This window comes from Girardinichthys multiradiatus, chromosome 19 (assembly GCF_021462225.1).
Source record: "Girardinichthys multiradiatus isolate DD_20200921_A chromosome 19, DD_fGirMul_XY1, whole genome shotgun sequence".
NCBI classification, from domain to species: domain Eukaryota; kingdom Metazoa; phylum Chordata; class Actinopteri; order Cyprinodontiformes; family Goodeidae; genus Girardinichthys; species Girardinichthys multiradiatus.
This window is the reverse complement of record NC_061811.1, coordinates 1,268,680-1,283,782: the sequence shown is the minus strand read 5'-3', so window position 1 is coordinate 1,283,782 and position 15,103 is coordinate 1,268,680. Positions and strand designations below refer to the sequence as shown.

General features: G+C 41.7%; 1 protein-coding gene across 1 annotated transcript in view; it reads left to right on the top strand.

Annotated features, from left to right (window-relative positions):
* tpo (thyroid peroxidase) overlaps positions 1-15,103 on the top strand; it is a 44,204-nt gene that overhangs the window by 9,912 nt on the left and 19,189 nt on the right. The window contains exons 5-8 of the mRNA XM_047392976.1: positions 402-531; positions 1,185-1,385; positions 4,226-4,702; positions 13,470-13,728. Of these exons, the coding sequence (XP_047248932.1) occupies positions 402-531; positions 1,185-1,385; positions 4,226-4,702; positions 13,470-13,728 (1,067 nt within the window). The remainder of the gene's footprint in view (positions 1-401; positions 532-1,184; positions 1,386-4,225; positions 4,703-13,469; positions 13,729-15,103) is intronic.

Genomic DNA, 15,103 nt, shown 5'->3' with positions numbered 1-15,103 from the left:
AATCCAACTGTGGGATTCCTTTTCCTCCAAGGGAGCAGACTTGCAGAGATCTTGACCCGTGGATTTCTCTACTTCCATGTGGAAACCTGCTGCAGTTGTAATGCATCTGCAGCAGGTTTCCGTGTGGAAGTAGAGAAATCCACAGAATTGCTATGACCCGTGGACTATATTAACTGTCAGCTGTGAGTCACCCAGTGTAGAAGGTTTCCAATGACAGATCAGCGATCAGTACAGATGAAGTCAGCAGTGAATTCAGATGAAGATGTCGGAATTAACATAGACATTAAGTAAAATTTTCATTGAACATAAATAAAGTTTTGAATATTTTATGATAACTATATGGCGATTTAAAGCTCAGCAGAGATTTATATATATTCACTTCATGATTTCTTTCTTTTTAGACAAAATCCTGGCTGGGGATCAGCCAACACCGCCTTGGTCAGATGGCTTCCAGCTGAATATGAAGATGGAGAGGGGGAACCCAAGGGCTGGAACCGAGAATGGCTCCATAATGGATTCCAACTTCCCCCGGTAATCTGAACCCGGCCAGTAGAAATTACAGTAGGAATAAAGTGAGCTGACCCTGCAAGTCAGCACAGAGCTTTTCATTTAATTTTCCAACCTGCTTTAAGGCAGATAAGGTCCACAGATGGATGCTACATTCATGTACATCAGTTTGTGCTTCAGCATGCAGAACATTATTTGCTCATCTTAAGACAAGTTGCTTTCCACTTATTTGGATAAACATTCATTTCTTCCAAACAGTATTTGGACCTGTTCTTATCCTCACATGGAATTTCAGTCCTGATTTCTGAGTTCATTACAGAGAGAGGTAGTAACTTATGAAATATAAATCAGTTGTATCCAGCCTACAGTTAACCTCCACATATAGGGGCCATATTAGTGTTTCAGACAGTCAGTCACCTTTGATCTGCTCTGTTCCGCTTTTTATTGACTGAGGTGGAGTAAGTAGTTGAACTCAGGGTAATCAGCAGCCAATTAATTTTGTTGCAGAAATTAGAACAAGCACAACCCCTCTGTGGAGCTTTAGCTGTTTATCTATTTTTAGCTTTAGTTGAAGGATGAAAGAAAAACTCGTTCCGGATTTTCTTTCAGTGTTCATTTAATACACATAAGTCCAGACTTCCTGTCCTTCATAACAAACATGGAAATTCTGTCCACAGCCTCGGAGCGTCAGCAGGGAAATAATAAGGAGCTCCTGTAAATGGACAGATGATGACTACTCTCAGCTGCTGGTGGACTGGGGACAGTACATTGATCATGATGTAACCTTCACACCCCAAAGCATCAGCAGCGCTGCTTTCTGGACGGATGTGGACTGCCAGAAGTCGTGTGAAAACGTGCTTCCTTGCTTCCCCATTCAGGTACCAGAGCACAGAAAAAAATCCAAAACATTTTAATTCACTTTCTTATTGGATGGAATTATTGCATCAATGCATCAATCAACCCTCCACACCTCTTGGCTGCCTTGGTGAAGATTTGTTAAGAATCATTACAATAAATGGACTGAACCTATTTAGGACTTTTCCAGTCATACTGACCACTCAAAGCACTTTACACTAGAGCCACATTCACCCAATCACAAACACGCACATTCATACATGATATGCAGATCAGTAGGCAACTTGAAGTTAAATGCCTTGCACAGACCTTAGAGGTGCCAATAATGAACAATTTCCCCCACTAGATAAATGTACTCAAATCATGCATTTTTCAGTAAGATTATGCTGCTGAATCTGTTTTAGTGCTTTTTGAATCCCAGGGGAGGCAATGGTCCCTGTCTCTGGGCTGGCAGTGATGAAGCTCACTTTCTATCAGTCTCCACATGATCCAATCAATTTATAGCTTTAAAGCTGTCCTATTAAAGGTTTGTGATAGAAGCATGTATTCTGAACTAATACCAAGGAGACATCAGCTTGAACATGTCATATAATATGCTTTGAAAGTGAAAGAAGGTGCTTACCATAAGATATTTGGCATTGTGCCCACACTTGGACCAAAGCCTCCCAGATGTCCACTTCACCATGTCAAACCTTCTCACTGAATGAAGACCCCACTATGCTCTCCGCTGACCTTAAGGACATGGCTCTCATCTATAATTGTCTCATCGGACAATCATAGCCCTGTTACAATGAAAGTGCTCATCAAATCCTGTTATTTGCCTGTGAAATGACTCTCCTAGCACATGCTAGCATGCAGCTTCCCAAAAGTGCCTACAAGTTTATTAAACAATGTCTGACCTTTGTTGCTCCTGAAGTATCCAAAGACTGTCAAGATCAAACCTCTGTCAAAGAAGCCCATTCTTGATTCCTAAATAAAATTATATTCTAAGCCCATATCTAACCTGTTCTGCAAATTATCAGTGAAAAGGCAGATAATTAACAACTTTACTCTTATTTTAGTAAAGAAATCTGTTTATTTATTTCCAGGATTTTTATCCAAATCACAGAAACTACATTAGTAAAGGTTTTAAATCTTTTACATCTTAACAGCGATGCATCTAAAACTTGTTGAACACAGTTGATTTTAACATGGTGATTCGTAGAATGGAAAAGTCTGGTGCTATGCCTAATATGTTCAAATCCTACTTGGAAGAACTACTTTGCATCATTTCCATTCCTCTGTTGTCTTCTGTTTGGAGTCGTGGTGACAGATCCAGGATGGTAACCCATACATACCCCTTCCTAGCGACCCTCTTCAGCTCATTCTGGGGGGTCCCATAGGAGTCTCATGCCAGAAAGGATATAAAATCCCTCCAGTATATTTTGGGTCTGCACTACGAACCTTTTCCAGTGAGACAAAACTGGATATCCACCAAAGGTAGCACCCAGGTGACATCCTAATCAACTGTTAACCTCCTTCATTGAATCATTTCATATCAGAGGAGCAGCAGCTCTACTTTACTGTAGTGAAAACAGAAAACCAGAGAGAATAAATATAGAGGTAAGGAGGAGAATTGAACAATAAACCTAGGGAACTAATCGCAGGGAATATGAGGCAGCTGGTGACCAGGAATGCAAGGGAACTGATGGAGGTATGTTGATTAACACAGATGAACAAGGCCTTCAGGGGAACAACAAAATATCCAAGTGAGCAAATAAACTAACTAAAGAACATAAACAGGGAGGAACAGATCCACAAGGAAACTAAAACATCTAACACAGGAATCTAAGAGTCTAAAAACAAGAATGAATAATTCATCTAATCAACCTGAAATGAACAGAAATAATAGCAACTTAAGAGCATGGCAGTGCAGAAAGAACCGACACCGACAGAACTCAAACAGACTGCTATCCCTGCCGCTTTACACTAAATGGTGAACCGCTCCAATGCCTGCTGAAAGTCACGGCCTGTAGACAACAACAGAACCACATGATCTGCAACAAGCAAAAGTTTCCAAACCAGACACCCTCCTCTCCATGTCTACACTATAGGATCCTGAACACTACAACCCCCCCCCCCCCCAACAGATGTGGTCTTTTGTCATAGAAATATTTGTGTCATTTCTACATCTGAGAAACACAGATCACGTGGGGTTCCTCAAGGCTACCCTTAGCTCAGAGAAAGGAGTTCTGCAATGTCTCTTACTACAAGTACCCTGATGACACCCAAGCTTACATTACGGTGTCACTACATGACCACATTCCACTAAAGTCACTGAGTGGGTCCATAATATCAATGATTGGTCAAAATTTTCTCCAGCTTAATGCAAAGGACAGAAATAATTGTTTTTGGTTCAAAAATGTACGGTTAGATATCAGTGCTCAGTTGGACTCAATGGAGGCACAGACTATGTAGCGTGGAAGAACTGTGGTCTGGTTCTGGAGCAGACCAAATATGGCTTATCACTGCATTCCCAATGTGCTCCTGATCCTGTGAAAAGTATCCATGTTCTTCATTATATTCTAACATCTGGTCTTCATCCAGTGTATAGCAGGTAGATCAACAGCACCTTCCTCACACCTGGAAGCATTCATTCATGCTAACCTACCTGCCATTTTTGTGTGCAATTTAGAAGGTCTGGACAAAGTTTTTCTTTTGCTTCTGAACTCATCTATTCTGACTGTTTTATAACTATATTGTAAATGTGGCTCCTTAATATTAAGGCCAGAACAATAAAACATTTGTAGATTAATGTAAAACAACAAATCATGTTGATAGGCTGACTAATCTGTTTTAATTGTGATTTCTGTCTTGCTCACAGACTGAGGATTCACACTGCATGCCTTTTCACCGCTCCTCACCGGACTGCTACATCAGGTCTGGGTCTGACATACAGCAAGCTCTGCAGCGACAACAGCTGAATGCCATCACATCATACATTGATGCTTCTCTCGTCTACGGCCACACTCCACAACTCCAGAGCACCCTTCGTGACCTCTCTGGCCTCAATGGAAAACTTGCCATCAACGACCAATTCAAGGACCCACACGGAAGACCTTATCTTCCCTTCGTAGCTAAAACACCATCAGCCTGCCGCACAGATCCCCAGGGAGAGAGAGTGGAGTGTTTCCGGGCTGGAGACAGTCGGGTCAATGAGGATCTCACTCTGATTGCTTTGCATACACTGTGGCTGAGGGAGCACAATCGAATTGGGGAGATTCTGAAGTTCATAAATGACCACTGGAGCCCCATGGTTGTCTACCAAGAAACTCGCAAGATCATTGGAGCCCTGCACCAGGTATGTGACAGCTGAAGCTAGTGTCCAACACCACGCTTTGATCTTTTACAGTTCATGTACACACCATTGGAAAACATAGTAACTTACGTTCTACGTCAAAAAACCCAAAAACAAACGTATTATAACCAATCAGTTTAAGAGATAAAATAAGTGCATTTAACCTAAGTGGAATGACAGATTTGACTTTGTAGAAAAACTATTTTCTGAAGGTCTGATTTCAGTGAGCTCAGAATACGCTCAGTAGCTGTATGTTGATCGTTGTAATAGAGATGTTCCCATGAGTCAACCAGTGATGCCACCCTTGTCGCCAACCAGTGACCAGCAGTCTTCTGATGTCACAAAGGCGACTGTGGCTCAGTAGGAGGAGTAGTCGTCTTGCAATCAGAAGGTTGTGGGTTCGATTCCAGCTTCCTCCTGCCATATGTCAATGGGCAAGGCACTTAACCTCAAGTTGCCTACTGATCTGTGTATCGGTGTATGAATGTGTGAGCGTTAGTGAGTATGATTGGGTGAATGTGGCTCTAGTGTAAAGTGCTTTGAGCGGTCTTGTTTGACTGGAAAAGCGCTATAGAAGTTCAGTCCATTTGCCATTTTCAGTTTGACTTGGCTGGCTTGAAACCCCAGTACCTAATAGAGTACCTACAAACCAGGTAGAGTCGAGCCAAGTCCGCACTAGTGGAACTCTGATCTGATGCTGTAATTATTACAGTAGAGTCATATAACCACATTCAACATTGTTTTCACCACTCCATCTTTGTTGTCAGTTTATATCTGCAGGCACTGTACAGATGTTGTTTGGGTTTTTCAGACTCTGTCTGACTTGACTTCTGATGATGTAGCTCCATTCTGTTTAATGTTTCAGTGTTATTCGCTTGAGATGACCTAAATTAGGCACTGCTGTAACAAAAGATAAATGAATCATTGAACAGAAAACCTTGCAACCTGACATTCTGTATTAGCTGAGACGAAGCTGCTGCTTTCAATTAACCATGAAAAGAGCATCATAAAGCAGCCGCAAAGGTCAAACAATGAACCATGTCAAGTCCTTTGACTCTTTCTGCAGCAGGTTAAATGAACTGACTTTTTTCTTAGTAATTCAAGATGAAGATAAAGTCTAAGTGTCAGATCTAAACCTCATAGAGATTTTGATGTTCTTAAATGGTAGCAAAGATTTGAAAATTGGTCTGACTTACAGAACATTCATTTTCAAGTTATTGAAATAGTTACATATAAAGTTTTAATTCATGAAAGCATCTGATGAAGAACTCAGTAAAAATTATTTCTTATGCAATTTGTTAAACTTAATTTAGATCAAGCTGCGCTTCTTTTGCACCTATCTTGTTAGAAATCGCCAGTATTGCCGTTTCTGTATTGTGGATAGATCTAAAACCAGGCTGATGTTTTTCTGCGATGTTGTGAGAGTGAAAGTGTTCAGGAACAAGCTTGTCTAAAACTAATCAGTCTTTAATGAATATGTATCATGGACTATTTTTAAATTATGTTGCTTGCATGAAATTTAAAATGAACCAAAATAATCTGGAGGTAGGTGTCTGTCAGAGGTTTTTGATTAAACTCAGTGCCTGCAGACTCCTTACAGCTGCAGACTGGGTTATACTGATGGAGTAAAAATGTTGTGTGCTTAAATGCATGGCAAATATGACAAAATATTTCATTTCATGCAAATGGTTAATTTAATCCAGTAAAGATGATGAGTGATTTCACTGCAAGGATGCAAAATGATATATGGGAAAGGGAAAAATTATTCAATAGTATTTAACCTTTGGGACATGTGGGCACAGCAGAGAATCAGCAGCTTCTTTTCTTCATGAGATACCAGCAGAATGATGGAGAGAGATTTCATAAAGAGGGGAGCTAATGTGTGGGAGTTCTCTGTATTATTTTTAGGGATGAAGCATAAAAGACAGGTAGAGGATTAACGCACTTTAGCAAAAATCTGGAAGATATGTTGAAGTGAGGGACTATCTGGTCAGACCAGGCTGTGAGGAGGCGGAGTCTTATCAAGTGTTTCAAAGAAAAAGGGGCCAGAAATAATAAAAATGCAGCTCAGTTCAGTGTTTTTGGTGTTTATAATGTTGCTAGATGGAGACAGGACTGCACGCTTCATCAGAATCAGAATCAGCTACATTGCCAGGTTTGTACAGACAAACAAGGAACTCCAGTATAATAAATAGAAAATATATTTTTTAATGTACATTTATACACAGTTACTTTACAGTAGAATATAACGTGAGATCAGTCCAAGTATGCATGGTGTTGTTCTGGAGCTCTGACTGTCAAGTGTTCATCAGAGAAACAGCCTGGGGGAAGAAACTGTAGCGGCTGGTTTTAGCAGACGGTGCTCTGTAGCGCCACCTGAAGGTAAAAGCCTAAACAGTTTATGTGCAGAATGTTTGAAGTTGGCAGACATTTTAGCAGCCCTTTTCCTGATCCTAGACCTGTATAAGTCCTGGATAGAGGGAAGGTCAGCCCTGATAATTCTCTATGCAGACCTGATTATTCATTGCAGTCTGGACCTGTCCTGTTTTGTGGATGAACCAAACCACACTGAGATGGATGAAGACAGGACAGACTGAATGATGGCAGTGGAGAAGATGACCAGCAGCTCCTGTGGAAGGTTGTATTTCCTGGAAGGTTTGTATCCTGAGTTGCCTCAGGAAGTTCAGTCTCTGGTGGGACTTCTTCTTGTCTATGTGTGAAGACCATCTCAGGTCTCAAGAAATAGTGGTTCCCAGGAACCGGAAGTGGTCCACAGTAGATACAGTGTTGTTGAGGATGGTGAAGGGGGATGAGGGGGTGGTGTTCTGTGAAAGTCCACCATCATCTAGATAGTTCCAGGTTGGTTCTGACCACACCAGCGTACCAGCCGATCCACCTCCTGTCTGTATGCAGAATCATCACTGTCCTCGATCAGTCCAATAACGGTTGTGTCATCTGTAAAGTTCGAGAGTTTCACAAACGAGTCTGCTGAGGTGCAGTCATTTGTGTAGAGGGAGAAGTAGAGAGAGAACACATGCCTGGGGGGTGCCGGTGCTGATGGTTCTTCTGCAGGAGAAGATACTCCCCAGTCTCACCTGCTGCTGCCAGTCTTTCAGGAAGCTGTTGCTCCACTGACAGGTGGAGGCTGGCACTTTGAGCTGGATGAGCTTCAGGTGGAGGATGTCTGGGTTGATAGTGTTGAAAGCTGAGCTGAAGTCCGTAAACGGGATCCTGGCGTATGTTCCTGGGTGGTCAAGGTGTTGCAGGATGAAGTGTAGTCCCAAGTTGACGGCATCATCTGCCGACCTGTTTGCCCGGTGGGCAAACTGCAGGGGGTCCAGCAGGGGGCCTGTGATGTCTTTCAGGTGCTTCAACACCAGAAGCTCAAAGGATTTCATGACCACAGACATCAGGGCGACAGGCCTGTAGTCATTTAATCCTAGAATAGTGGGTTTCTGGGGTTCTGGGATGATGGTGGAGCATTTGAAACAGGAGGAAACCTCACAGCTCCTGTGACTTGTTGAAGATCTCGGTGAAAGATGGGGACTGTAGGTCGACGCAGACTCTCAGGGATAATGGGGAGACATTATCAGGTCCTGAGAACTTCCTTGTTTTCAGGCATTGTTTACGTCTTCCTCTGAGATCCTACAGTGCCTTGTGAAAGTACTCGGCCCCCTTCAACTTTTCAACCTCTTGCCACATTTCAGGCTTCAAACATAAAGATATAAAATAAAAAAATTTTGTGAAGAATCAACAACAAGTGGGACACAATCGTGAAGTGGAATGAAATTTATTGGATGTGTCAAACCTTTTTAACAAATAAAAAACTGAAAAGTGGGGTGTGCGATATTATTCAGCCCCCTTGTGTTAATACTTTGTAGCGCCACCCTTTGCTGCAATTACAGCTGCAAGTCGCTTGGGGTATGTCTCTATCAGTTTTGCACATCGAGAGACTGAAATTCTTGTCCATTCTTCCTTGAAAAACAGCTGGAGCTCAGTGAGGTTGGATGGAGAGCGTTCATGAACAGCAGTCTTCAGCTCTTTCCACAGATTCTTGGCTTCATAGAGACTGCTTCTCTGTAGGGAACTTCTCTGGGACAGTTTGCTTCTGCAGGCCTCAGAGAGAAAGTCAGCAACTCTTACACCTTAATTTCCCCGTTCATGAATGAAAATACCGGATACACAGACAGTATTTCATTCGTACTTATCTTTGCATATGATCGATGATCGTATGACATCCTTGGATCCAGTTGAAGAGTTTATGTCTGTTTGCCAGCAAAGAGAGATCAGCGCGCTTGTCTCCCCTATCCGGTCCCTGTCGAAGGCCATGTGGAAGAGGGCGGATGTAGCAACAGCTGTGCTTTTATGTGGGTAGTGGCGTCACAGGAAGTCCGCAGTTATCCTGTTTCCTGGCTGTGCCAGAAGAAGGTTAATGCACTTTATTTTGAAAGTGCCAGAAAAGTCCGTACCGGAGTTTAATGTTGTATCCATGGCTCTGGGTCCCAACACTTATCATCAGAATCAAACACATACCTTTAAAATACCATTAATACAAGGGTTAAAATGCATAAGCGCAGACAGCGCTCATCCAGGAGGAGTGAATGCTGCAAGTCACTGACTGGATGCAATCTGCTGGGTTTCCTTAAATAGAAAAACTTTTTATCCAATTTGAATAAATAACTGAATCTGACTGAACTGTTCAATGGTTACGATTAATAGGAATGTATGAACCTGACTGTTGTGAAGAACCTTGAGACGACATGTGTTGTGAATTGGCGCTATATAAATAAACTGAATTGAATTGAATTAATAAAATAATATTTTAAAGAATGATCTGCTAAATAAAACTAACCTTCTGGATGACCAATTCTCAAAAGTGTTTAATTAGCTGCCTTTATTTATTAAAATAATATTTAAAGAAATATTATTTGAAAAAAAACCAAATCTTTTTGGAGAAATGGGGCTTAATGGTGTTTACTTAGTTAGCAAGTATATTAAAATAATATTTAGGGAAGTAATATTTTACTGTATTGAAAACCAACAACCTTTTTGGGTAAATGATCTTTAGCAGTCAAGCATGTGTTCTTAGCTGTTAGCGGTTGAAGCTAACAAAAGAAGCTTATAGCTTATCATCAGAATCAAACACATACCTTTAAAATATCATTAATAAAAGGGTTAAAATGCATAAGCGCAGACAGCGTGTTGTGGTCGATCTTCTGTGTTTAAAATCACCCTTTAAATAAAGTTTGTTCTAACTTTAAAAAAACAAACAAACAAACACAGAACACAAACTGAGCATATGTGCTGAACAGATAATCTGCTAGCACTAAGATAGCTGAGTTTCAACACAAACAAAACCAAACTTCATAAAACGAAAACATTTTTAGATTATTTAATTCTAAATTACCTAACCTCTTATATGAACCGTGCTGAGGAATGTTGTCCGGGAGACGAAGTTTGAAGAAAACATCCACAGTGAACAAAGGGTTGGATGCAGCTAACTTCCGTAGCCGTGGGGTGGGGGGGCTCGTTCTGTTGGCCGGCCAAACTGTACGTTACTGCTGTAAGCACGGTGATGTGGTCCCGTTGTCCTTCCTTCAGACCGGGAAAACTGCTCCACTCGGCGTCGTAGAAACAGGGTCTCTGCTGGGAACTCTCTGGAACAGTTTGCTTTTGTCGACCTCAGAGAGAAAGTCAAGCAACGCTTGTACCTTAATTATCCCGTTCATGAATGAATACCAGATACACAAACAACAATTCATTCCTACTTAACTTAGTGCATGTGATTGTGTGATCGTATGACACTCTTGGATCCAGTTTGAAGAGTTATGTCTGTTTGCCAGCAAAGAGACATTAGCGCGCTGTGTCCCTCCATCCATTTCCTCTGGGGACCCGTATGGAAGAGACAGGATCTCTGCAAAAGCGGTGTTTTATTCGGACAGCAACGTCATGGGAAGTCCGCTGTTACCCCTTTTCCTGGCTGTGCTGTAAGTAGGTTAATGCGATTTATTTTGAAAGTTCCAGAAGAGCTCATACTGGCCATTCATGTTGTCCCCATGGCTGTGGTTCCAACATCCTGGTGGGACACTTAAGGTGCTGTCTGTATTTGGGAAGTTCATTGGAGATGTTTGGCACTGTTAAAATCTCCAAGAATAATGATGAGAGAGTCTGGATATTTTTTCTCCACATCTGTTGTCAGCTCATCCAGTTGTTTTTCAGCATTTGAAGTTGAGTCTTGAGGTGGCATGTAAGCACCAACCAGTACAGGCGAGGAGAACTCCCTCTGTGAATAAAATGGTTTACAGTTTATGAGAAATGACTCCAGGTTAGGACTACGTGTCTTCTTGAACTTTAATATATATTTGTGCAACCAACCTTAATTTATACAAAATCAGATTTTGCTTCCTTGCTTTTTCCCCAATAAGTCCACGTTGTGGTCCGCTCCTTGTGTTACTGAGCAATTTTATTTATTTGCATCATCCTTTCCCCTGCAGATGTACCAGTAAACCAGCCAAGCCATCCACCTCAGCTGTTTCTCTGCAGATATTTGATTTGTCACACAGGTCTCCAAAACTCTGTTACTGACATCCCAATTATTCCACGTTTCCCAAGTGATTACTGGGAGCTGTTATAAACTGTAACGACTCGGGGGTCAGAAGAAGATCCAATGTAGTGATGAAACCTTTTACTCTAGAACAAATAAAATCACTTTAATGTTTTTTCTGCATGCTTTTATGCACCACTTCTGGATATCAGTGCTGCAGTGTCTGTTTATCCAGTACGGTAAACTGTTACCCAGTTATCCCTTCTTCAGCTTACAGCAGCTGTCAGCTCTATTGGGCTTTTCACTCCATATGGTTGAACCTAAACACGTTCTTCTGAATGCTCCAGCATCTGTTTACACAAACAAGCTCTAACAGGGTGACTGCTAGAAAGAATCCTGTTTCACTCTGAATTATTCTGGACAAGTTTCTGTGAAAGCTCTACTTTAATGTGTTCAATAAGAAAAGCAGTAATTAAAACCTAAAAACAGCATGGAGTATTGTGGACAGGAAATGAAACATGACTGTAAAAAGTGTTTGATGATGCAATTTGCTACAGTGCAACTCAGAAACAAGGGTTTTTGCTGTCTGTATATTTATGCCAGACATATAAATGATTTTGCAACTAAGCAGGCAGTTGTTTCATAGGACCTATTGGGCCTGTTTTTAAAACATATTGCAGCTCTATGTTGTTTAATCGTTTCAACCTGAAAGTCAAATAAATCATTAAAAGTTTTTAAACCTGCCATGTTTGGATGGAAACTCGTCATGGTAACTGGATGTTTGTTGGATGCAGGTCACAGATTGTAGCTCACCTACACCATGTCTCACACATCATCTAAAAGCAACTAAATTTATATTTGTCTGTTTTAAGAAGAGGAGGCAACAATGTTGTCCTAGAACAGCCCACATCATCTCACACTGGTCTCTAATAAGGAGAAAACACACAAATAACTGTAATAAATGTGGAAATATCTTCTTGAACAGCAGAAAGGTTACATTTCCTTGTCTTTAAAGAAACATCTGCATGTTTTTTTCTTGAGTTATCACCAATTTTCCATCTTCTAAGTAGGGTCTGTGAGAGAACCCAGGGAGAACAGGCAAGTAGAACAGCTTTATTTTCAGCAGCCTGTCAGTGGGCGGCCACCTGAAAACATCTCAGCACAGAAGAACAAACAAATGGAAAGGTCAGAAGCTGTTTCAATAAGAGACTCAATGTGGAAGCCATTGTTCTCACTGAGGTGCAGAGGCGATATGGTTGTGGTTTGGTTTTAGAACAGGGGGGCAATGAGAGTCTCCTGCATCTACGTAAATGTTTACTTCATCTGATGTTGGTGGAAGATATTTCAAAACATCTCAATAATGGGAATTTTCTGGCTGTAATACAAACTTTAGTAAAACTTTGATTCTTAATATTAGCCAGAAATGTTTTAGGACAATCAAAGTCACGATCATCCAGTCAAGATGGAAAGAACATAATAACATAATGAACATGATCATTCAGTGATCTCGCTCCAGGAGCAACTTGAAGATCCTAAAACTCTCAGGTGGACAGGTGAGCAGGAGGTTGGTGAGATGGATCGAGGAGGACCTGAGAGTACTGCTGGGTATGGAGGTGTGAAAGAGCTCGGGGAGATTCCGAGGATATTTGTTGCTTTGAAGGTGGGGAGGAACTAATATGGTTGCGGCAGAATAAGTGATATGACTGAAGGAGGAGGTTCAGGAAGATATCTGGACGGGTGACTTTGAACCAATTTATTGATTGACTTTTCAGACAAACCAAACAGAAGTGACTAACAATAATCAAGACTAGATGTGTCCGTTGTCTGGAGCTTAAAAAGCGGTACTATTGGTTGTCAGAGATGGAACCCTAACCCATGAAAGTTCTCAGCAGTCCTCCAGGCTCAGCCCAGTCAGAGCGAGTGATCTGGGGCCTTTTACCCCTCAGGGTGTTAAAGAGTCAGCTCTTCTAATCATTTGGACCGAATTAAACCTGATTTATAATTTTTAGCAATCTTCACACTGGATGCAGATACATGTTCTGTCTGTCTGTAGTTATCTTAATTGTTTTAATGTCATCAACACTCTCCACATGTTGAGAAGCAGTTGGTATTTTTTTAGAATATGTTCTACTAACCAAAATGTTAAGTTTTTAATTAAAACTTTAATCACTTTGATAACTTAGGTTCTGTTTTTTTTATGCCTTGTTTTCCTTTTTTGACTTTCAGATAATAACAATGAGAGATTATGTCCCAAAAATAATTGGTCTGCAGTCGTTTGAAGATTACATTGGACCCTACGGGGGATATGATCCGACTGTGGATGCCTCAGCCTCCAATGTGTTTGCCACTGCTGCGTTCAGGTTTGGTCACGGCACCATATCTCCAATCCTCAGCAGGCTAAACGAGAGCTTCCAGGAACATGAGCACTTTCCCCACCTGAGACTCCACAAGTCTTTCTTCAGTCCTTGGAGGATAGTTAAAGAAGGTCAGTGCGTTCTTATGAAAGCAACCCTGAAAACACTTTGGAAAACCACAAGAAGAAAGGGAAAATAGTAGTATTTAGATCCGCTGGACTTTCAGCAGTGTTTTTCAAGTGTGTGAGGGGAACCGACTCGATCTGGCCTCAGTTGCAATCAAACAAGCATGTTTGAATTTTCCGAGCCAGCGGGGTAGCGTGAACTGATTATCAAACCAATTGCAAACACGTGTTGCTGACAACCAACAAAGAAGAAAAGGTGGGACCCTTTTTTTCCTAAATATCCCACAATACGTCTAATTAAAGGCATCCCAGCCTCAGACTGAGCATAAAACAAAGTGATTATAAAAACAGAACAAAATCAACACAAGAAAGAAGAACTGTAGGTCGGAAATAAATAAGAAATTAAACATTTTTAGCCATTTGTCAAATAAAAACAGATAATTGTGCCAAAGGTCCAGGCTGTGATTCTCAAAAGGTCCAGTTGTTACGCCTTTGAACCTCAGAAGGTCCGGTTGTTCAGGCTTTGATCCTCAGAAGGTCCAGTTGATCAGGCTGTGATCCTCAGAAGGTTCGGTTGTTCAGCCTTTGAACCTCAGAAGGTCCAGTTGATCAGGCTGTGATTCTCAGAAGGTCCAGTTGATCAGGCTGTGATACTTAGAAGGTCCAGTTGATCAGGCTGTGATCCTCAGAAGGTTCGGTTGTTCAGCCTTTGAACCTCAGAAGGTCCAGTTGATCAGGCTGTGATTCTCAGAAAGTCCGGTTATTCAGGCTGTGATTCGCAGAAGGTCCAGTTAATCAGGCTGTGATTCGCAGAAGGTCCAGTTGATCATGCTGTGATCCTTAGAAGGTCCAGTTGATCAGGCTGTGGTCCTCAGAGGGTCCGATTGATCAGGCTGTGATTCTCAGAAGGTCCATTTGATCAGGCTGTGATCCTCAGAAGGTCCAGTTGATCAGGCTTTGATCCTCAGAAGGTCCAGTTGTTCAGTCTGTGATTCTTAGGAGGTCCAGTTAATCAGGCTGTGATTCGCAGAAGGTCCAGTTGATCAGGGTGTGATCCTAAGAATGTCCGGTTGTTCAGCCTTTGAACCTCAGAAGGTCCAGTTGATCAGGCTGTGATCCTCAGAAGGTCCAGTTGTTCGGCATTTGAACCTCAGAAGGTCCAGTTGATCAGGCTGTGATCCTCAGAAGGTTCAGTTGTTCAGGCTTTGATCCTTAGAAGTTCTAGTTGATCAGGCTGTGATCCTCAGAAGGTCCGGTGGTTCAGCGTTTGAACCTCAGAAGGTCCAGTTGATCAGGATGTTATCCTCAGAAGGTCCAGCTGTTCAGGCTGTGATTCTAAGAAGGTCCAGTTAATCAGGCGGTGATTCCCAGAAGGTCCAGT